The following is an 8568-nucleotide window of genomic DNA, read 5'->3' as shown; positions in this document are numbered from 1 at the left end:
AAGGCACTCACCAAGTTGATGGCTGCCTACGGGACACCTCAAGTCATCAAGAGTGACCAAGAAACTCATTTCACTGGTGCAGTGGTACAACACTGGGCAGAAGGAAACAACACTGAGTGGTGATTCCACCTGCCATATAATCTAGTGGGGCAGGCCTTATTGAATGCTATAACGGTATTCTTAAGGCTGCCCTGAGAACAGATTCTCAGTCCCTGCAAGAGGTGGACAAAGATTCTATGAAACCCTGTGGGACTTGAATGAAAGGCCTGGAAATGGCAGGCCCCGTGCCCTTGAAGATGCTACAGACAACATGGGCCTCCCCACTCAGTATCCAAATTACAGGCACTGACAATTGGGTAAGACCCCAAATTGGCAATGAAAATACTTTTCTGCTCCCTGCCCTTGAGAACCTAGAACCAGATACCCATAAAATAGAATGCCTTTGAAGGTGCAAGTAGGACCAAAGTGGTGTGACCTACTTGCACCTTGGAGGAGATTATTGGAAGTTGGGGGTTCGGAAGTACCCCCTGGTAATAGGTACATGGTCTGCAGACACTGTGGGCAACACTCCAGTTTTCATCTGTAAGGGGACCTTAATCATGTCCCTGTGGCAAAAAATGTCTCAATGGCAACTGCCCCCTTTGGTGTCCGATATAGCTATGCAGTCTTAGATATTGGGCCAAAGGTTATGGTACAGATGGCCAGGACATGCCCCAGTGCAAGCTGAAGTGTTAACCCAGGACAGGATCAAGGGCTGTATCTTGCCATGGAGGGTGGACCTAACCCTCCTAGTATCTCAGAAAATTCTATACACTCCCTGTGAATCTCTCCGAGTCTGCAGAATCACAGGGAGGAGAAATGTGGCATCAAGATGCTCCAGTGTCGTTGTAAGATCGGTGTGACACCCAGTGGTGGACAACATGGGACTGATGAAACATGAGCTGAACCTTCCCTGGCCCAAGCAACTATGTGCCTCCAGGAGAACTATCCAGTACTGGCCCATGAAGTAACACAAACTTCATCCATGAACAAATCATCAACTATTGCAGCGTCTGATGCACGGACTCAGATGTGAATGATCCAAATTGTTTATTATAAGTTCTCACATCACTTATGTACCTTCACAAGTTTTCTTTTTCTAGCTTTCCCATCTGCCCCTACAACCTTCCCATCCACCTTTACATGTCAACAAAGCATTCTACAAATACTCTTCAACCGTTCATGCAGGCGTTTATCCAGAGTTGTGAGCTGTTCTTTCTTCTGCTAGAGATGCCCTTGGTTCTCATGCTCTTTATCTTGCTACACAGCTGCTGCTCTGAACAGTTTTTCTTGTATTCCCACAAATTGTCATATTTTTTGTCAATCTTTCACCATAATGGAAAGGACTTACCTTTAATCTGTTCAGTTATTTGTTCATGCCATGAAGGAGTGGAGTGTAGTAGAAATGCTAAGTCATGGCTTGAAACACTGATTCAGCACCTGGTGGAAAGGCAGGGCCAATCCAGGGGAACTCAGGTGCATGCAGTGCACCTGAGTGACTGGAAGGGGTGGAGCCAGGATCCATCCCTTCCCAGCTCTCATTTAAGGGCTGGCAGTAGAAGCAAGGGTATCTTGTTGGAGAGTCCTGCATACCTAAGGCCTTCTGAGGGTTAGTAGTTTCTTTCTTTCTTTTGTTTATGTTGCGACTACTATATTTGAGCTTATCTCTGCTTGCTGCAGCCTGAGCCTTTGCTACTATGCTATCATTGTTGTGTTTTCCATTTTCCCTCACCTTACAGCATTACACATGGCATCTCAGATGGAGGTAAGCCAACTTAGGAAGGTGAATTGGTGGATTAAAAATAAAGACTAAAGGGCTAACAGTAGGCTGTTATAATGCTAGAAGAATACTCAGTGGCATTGAGGATCTCCATATAAGGTTGTATTTTCTGGGCAATCACTGTGAAGTGGGTAGGATAATGATTCAGGAAATGTAATTAATATGTGTGAAGATTCAATCTCATTGTGAATGATAAACTGATGGGACTTTCTTGGAGATCTATCCCACTGCTACTCTAGCACTGCAAATAAGAACACCTACTTAAGGGTAACGAAACTTTTGCCGTTAAGTTTCTTCAAATTTTTTTTTTTCTTGCCTCAATAACATGAGGATGGTAAATAAGTTAGTAGAAGAAGGATCAGAGTGGGTGGGTCCTCTACTAAATCCCTGTTTTTGCTGATTCTGAGTAAACGTTAGCTTCACACATTCATCCTCAAAGCATACTTTGTGTGCCTGTTCTGGTTGTTGTTGATTCTGTTTTCAATATCTTGAATGAAAAGAGAGAAAAGTTGAGGTGAGTCATTTTCAACAGATGCCCAGGACTTTGAAAACAGCAGCTTTACACAAGTTATTTACTAGAAAAGACAGATGGAAAAATGAGGACAGACAATGGGGGCATTTCTGGAGAAAGAAATTTATGGGTTTCATTACTTTGCAGCTATTCCACCAGTTTATCAGTATTTCCATCTTCAATTGATAACCTGCTAGCTCTTCTGGTTTCTGTGAGTTTGTGGGTTCATCCCTTCTCTGTGTGACGCTTTATAATACTTTTAACCAATACTGACAGTCTCTAGCTTGCTTTCCTAACTTTTGTGGCTTACAAAAGGTGTTGAAAGGGAATAAACATGGGAGACTGACTGCTTTTTGAACACCTATGAATCATGAGAACAGCTTTTCCATACTGTGAGAACAGCCTTCCACATAACTTGAGTGGATATAAGCTGAAGGACAGGAGGCTTGCATAAACGTAAGCTCAAGAACAAAATGTGGAGGTCATGGAACATGTTGTGAAGTGAAGATAAATTCAAACAGGTGTTCTGTTCTTGAAGATAAGATGACAAAACATATGCCTCAGCTCAATGTAACATCAGTGGGAACTGGTTTGGACTACCACCCCCTTTAAAAGGTTGGAAGTTCACAGTGAGGATGATCATGAGTTGACTGCCCATGACTGTCAGAGACCCCCACCACGTATTTAGAACGCATGCTCAGGAGGTTGGAACAGAATGTTGATAATTTCTCAGAATTTCAGCCTTTTTTTTTTTGAATGTAATAAATATGTATACTTATGCCTTTAAATATGTTGTCACTTCTTTGGTGTGTGTGTGCATGTGTGTGTTTGGTGGAGTGATTCCTCCTGCACCCAGAGCTGTAGTAAGGGGAGTACCTGCTTGACATAATTCTCTAGTGTGTCGAGTTATTTTGTCATCTTTCTTGGCTTCACCATTCTCAAACTTCCTTTCATCCTCAGATATTTCTGCTGGTGCTTTGCACTGCTCTTTGTAGTTTTCTGATTACTACATCAGAATCAAGACATACTATGTAGTTAATATTCAGTCTTAACATTCACTCTTTCACAAAGGGCTGCCTATGCTGTTATGATCTTATAAGCCCCTTTGCACAGATCACAGAGCCTCTGCCACTAATACAGCTATGTGTAATCACATTCAGTATGATTTGTGCTAAAGTATTTTGTCTCCTGGGTCACTTGTACACAGCATAGCTCTTCTCAGGGCTTATAAATCTCTAAAAAGTGCACTACCCAATCCTTTAACTGCACAGGTACTGTGTGAGAAACTTAGGCCCTACAGCTACAGTTTTGTAGTCTTCTGTGGAGTGCTGCAAATATCCAATGTACTCAGTCTATTCAGAGAGTTCTGCTAGATTGGGCTGAATATTTCATTTTAGTGTCAAGCTGGAACTTCGCAAACTCTTTTCTTACTAAATAAAACTTCATAAGCTGTGATGCAAGTTGCATCTTGTTTCTTAGACAGTATGTTTAGGTAATCAGAAGTGTCTGTGTCTTTGTATTTAAATAGGTTCCAGAGGCTTTGTATAGATAAGGAAGGTTTCATGACTTTATACATATTCCGTACAGGCTTCGGAATGTATATAAACTAAAAGTCTTTTTGTGCAAGGTATGCATTATCAAGGATTGTATCCCTCATGCATCCAGCACTGATATTAAAGAATGCCTACTTTCTAACACCTCCAACTTGAGGTTTTAGAGAGGTTCTTGATAGACCATTTTATAGTAACACTGCTGCTATCAGAGATCCATGTATGACTGAGTTAAGGGAGCAGCACTATTTCTGAGAGACTTTTGTTATGGGTGCAACTCCCTGCAGTACAGCTCTGAATCTGGCTAAGGGTAAGAGGACAATACATGGAACACCGGGAACATTTCCACCCTTGACCAGGTGACCCCAGAGCAGGTAAAACAGAATGCTGGAAGATGATCACCATGCTGGGGAGGCAAGGATGTATCTCAATAGAACTGACTAATCTTTATGTATATTCATAGAACTTACTTTTATACCCAGATACCCTCTTACTTTATATTATATTCCCAACAGGTTAGTTGTCTAATCTATAGCAGCCCTGTTGGTAGTAGTTTGCTGAACAATCCCCTATAATGTTAACATAATACATGCATTGTCTTTGTCTGAGGGTTCCCTTTTGTTCTTAACATACCTATAAATCTGGCTTTTGACTTCAACATATGACATTGCCCCACATCAGAGTTATGAAATTGAATGCTGCCCTCAGGGAGTAGCGTTGTATTGAATGCAGTTCATTTCCCCAAGACTGGATTCCTGATGGATTAAAGAAATCTGAGTATGAGTGGTTCAAAAAACTTCCAATTCAAGTACTATCCAATAAATGCCCTTCCCCCACTTTGAATGTCTCTAGCCAAATACTGTACCTCTGTTCCAGCTCCTCCTTGCAGCTTCTCACATTTCCGGATGTGCCCTGGCCCCCAGCCTTTATCTGCTCCAGCCCCTGGGCTGTTTACAGAGAATAGTTATAAAGAGGCTGACCCAGCAGAGAGTGGAGAGGAATTACAGGGTGCAGGAAAACAACAGCACCAGACCCATCTGGTTGTCTGCTTGAGTCACCGCATCTTGCTGAGCATGATGAGGAAGGACTGGCTCTTCGACGAAACAGTTATCTTTCTCCTTTTCTTCTTCCCTGGAAACATCTCTCACACTGCAGAACCGTAAGCTACACATATGGAAGAGGGAGGGAGGTCACAGTGCTTCTTCCAGTAATTTTTCTTTCTTTCTCTCATTCTTCAAACAGTTGTGACAATTTCTTCTACTTCTGCCCTGCATCCCACTACTAGCCCATCTCCGGCTCTCCTGAATAATTCTGACAGTGTTCCTTTTTCTCTCCTACAGCCTTCTGCTAGTCCAGCCCTGTATCATCACAGCATCTCTGCCTAAATACAGTCTTGCCTAGAAATCTTCAGATGGCTCAGCTTTTGTGAGCATGCATGTACTTACCTTTCCTGTAGTATCCTTGTTTTGATCACTGTTCTTCTGTTCTTGTTTTTTTTTTCCCAAACTGGTTTATTCCCTTTCTTGTGTTTCTTTCAAGACAGTTTGTTTCTCTTGGCAGCATCAGACATGCTTGTTCTCAAAGAGAATCTGTGACCTAGATTCTCTTTCACCAGCATTGAGCCAGGCGCTGGCACTCTCCCTGGTGTGTCCACCCAAGTGCTCTGCAGACAAGCTGCATGGCTGCAGTGTCCACCCTGCTTGGAGTCCCAAGCAGAAGGTATACCTGAGCATCCCCACCAAGATCTCACCTACCAAGAGGGTTGTTCCACAGTCTCAGATCCAGGCAGAGCCATCTCATTCTTCAGACCTTGCTGCTATCATTGTGCTTATTACTGTGCTCTCAAGCACAGTTCTCTTCTGTGAGAAATAGGAGCAAGGGGATAAACCAGTTTGAAAAGATAATGAGGAGCTGCAGTTCTGAACCTCATCTCATGATGCCTGCTAGAGATTTCATGCTCATAAGCACTGCATTAGCACTGGTAGGTATAGTATAACACGCAGCATTCACTGCTGTTGCTTACTGTGTGGTCAGAGGTGAAGTGGTAACAGACTAAAAGCTAAAGGATTTTTGAGTCATACTGTGCCATCACCATCTCATTCATCTGTCCTATTTCACTGGTTCTAGAGTAGATCAGCCAGCCAAGTCTTTTCTGGGGTCATATAGGTCTCCCTGGTAGGGAGACCAGAGAGCTCTATCTCTTGTTATTTCTGCCCAGGATCAGGTGAAAAAGGCATGAACCCATACTGTTGAGTCCTCCCATGAGCAACATGTTGCTCTTTTCCCCTTACCTGAGCACCATTGTGGGAGGAGAGAAGGAGAAAATGTTGAAAGAGATGGGATAAAGAGAGATGTCAAGTCTTCCAAGTCAAAACAAAATGAAGCTTCTGACCAAGATACTTTTTGCCTGAGGAGACTGCTTCTTTGAACAGCAGCAATTGCTGTTCTTTCTGCTTCAGGTGTGACCAGCTGCTCAAGAGAGGCAATTAAGTTTCAGATTGGATACTAGAAAAAAACTTATCATGTTAATGCAGCATTGAGATGGCTGACCCAGAGATGCAGTGGAGGCCAAAATTCCCTATGAAGTAGGTCACACTGTCCCCTCAGACTGGATGTTGCACGCAGATTGCCAGTGCTACTGGCAGGAAGCAGGGGAAAAGAGATTAGAGGAAGCACAGGCTGAAGCTATGGTGAGAAGGTTGTGAAAGAAAGTGATGGAGTAAGCATCTAGTTAATGTGGCATAATCAAAAACTTTAAGTCATTCCCTAAGTGGTTAGAGGTTCCTCCTTTCACTGCTTCTGCAGATAGTGGCTGGAGATACCTGCTGGTTTCTTACCACATTTTCCTTCACAATCAGGCAAATGGATCCCACTGCCTCCAGTGTAGCTTCAGGATTGCCCTAGATGTCTCTTTTCCCAAGACTGAAAGAAGACCACCCAATTTCTGCGTTTCTCACAATAGTTCTCCATGAACATACTCAGTCCTGTCAGTAACAATTTCTTTGCTCAGTTGCTCTGGATATAACTCCCATTCCCCAACAAAGCTGTTAGTACTGCCATACTTTTTCCTCGGTCACTTGTAACTGTGTGATCTTTACAAAATGGGGTAGGTGGTCGTCGTCTTCCCTTGCTGAATCTCATACCAAATTTAATGTAGCTGGAACAGCAAGACACATATCACATCCTAGAGTTACCAGAGGCTTATTTTTAATGGGCTGCACCTCACTGGATGTGCAAGCAGGGTACCAGTTATCCAGTTTAGTTGTATCTGTTAGCTCCTTTTTCTCTTTACTGAAGGAAGGACAGTCAGCTGCTGTTTATCATGTGATGCAGCCTGAGTATATTTGCTATCTTGGATTGCTTGAGAGTACCAGAAGGTTCAAGAGCCACAAGCTAGTCATACCAAAATTAATCTTCTGGGCTTTATAGTACCTGATGACATTAGGTTCCTTGATTTAATTTGATATTTTGGCAAAGAAGTTTATGCTTTATTTTACTAAATGACTCAGTTAATATTTTAATGTAGCATTGTTTAGTATATCCACTGTCACAGGTGATGAACAATATCAGTTTTCTTTCATTCCTTTTTCCATGCTAAAGAATGTTAATCTTCCAGATTTCAGACTCTGGCATCTTTCAGTGAATATTCTCTTCTAAATCCCATTTTTTAAAATGAGAATATAGCAACGTACCTTTTAGTTATACAATAGCTAAACTGTTTGTTCTGATTTGTTCTATATTCCTTTATTTAAGAAAAGAGAGTTAAGAATAGCTCCTTACAGTCCATTTGTCACTTATCTCTGAATGAGGATTTTACAAGAGTTCTTGACAGTGCTCATCTCCAAGTAGTAATAGCAAATTTAGCTATGTGTACACTGTTGGGGGTGACATTTCATTCCTTAATTCGTTATTTTCCCTTCATGAACAGTTCATTTGCTATTTTTTCTACACATTTCCACAATACAATCAAAGTTTTTCACAGCTACGCTAGTCAGTACCTCACAGATTATTCATCAGTAGACTGAGCAGCAGGGATCTCTACACAGATTCTTGAGATTTTTACTGGTGACCACCTTCGGCTATATAAATCCACTATTATTTCTTCCCCTTTATGCCCTAGTTTTTAACCAATTAATCTGCATCAGAATTAATAATTGGATTTATTAATGAAAATTAGTAAAATTATCCCTTCTATTGAATGTCAACTGATGTCTTCTCCGAGAAACAAAAGTTCTTTGAAAGTACAAGTACACTTCTGTTGTAATAAAGCACTGTCCTCTGAAATGCTTTGTGTGACCACCTTAATAAGGTTATGAACTGCAGCACTCCCATTTTTGCTCAGCACGAGGAGGATTTGGAAACCTGGACAGGCAAGAAAAGGAGTAGCTACAGAAGTTGGAGTTTTTTCAACCCTAGAACTGCTGAATCTCCAACTTTTTTTAGCTAATGCTTTCGAGTCTCATGAGGCTGTGGGATACAAAAAAGTTGAGTAACAGCCTGAAACTTTTCATGCCATCCTTATTCCCTACTGTGAAGCTGAACAAAGCAGCCTTTATAAAGGACTGTCTATTATTAGTGTAGAAATTGTTCCTTCCACTGAAAGAATTTTCCTTGTTATTAGGCTAATTAGTTTGGTGGTTTGACATGTATAAACCCAAAGTAAGATGTATACTCATGTTTGTGCACTG

The 8568-nt window shown here is 41.7% G+C and overlaps 1 protein-coding gene across 5 annotated transcripts in view; it reads left to right on the top strand.

Moving 5' to 3' along the window:
* The first annotated feature begins 4875 nt into the window (after window positions 1–4875).
* The window catches only part of A2ML3 (alpha-2-macroglobulin-like 3), a 37372-nt gene continuing 33679 nt past the window's right edge, over window positions 4876–8568 (top strand). For 2 of the 5 annotated variants that reach the window (XM_040648396.2, XM_040648395.2), the window contains exon 1: window positions 4876–5039. In XM_040648396.2, the coding sequence (XP_040504330.1) occupies window positions 4954–5039 (86 nt within the window). In that variant the 5' untranslated portion in view covers window positions 4876–4953. Of the gene's footprint in view, window positions 5088–5220; window positions 5306–7509; window positions 8365–8568 lie in introns of those variants that run through there. The other 3 variants (XM_040648399.2, XM_040648398.2, XM_040648397.2) reach the window with 3 other exon arrangements.

The sequence above is a fragment of the Gallus gallus genome, chromosome 1 (assembly GCF_016699485.2).
Source record: "Gallus gallus isolate bGalGal1 chromosome 1, bGalGal1.mat.broiler.GRCg7b, whole genome shotgun sequence".
Classification (NCBI taxonomy): Eukaryota; Metazoa; Chordata; class Aves; order Galliformes; family Phasianidae; genus Gallus; species Gallus gallus.
Note: the sequence above shows the minus strand (reverse complement) of the source record. Positions and strands in the feature narration are given on the sequence as shown.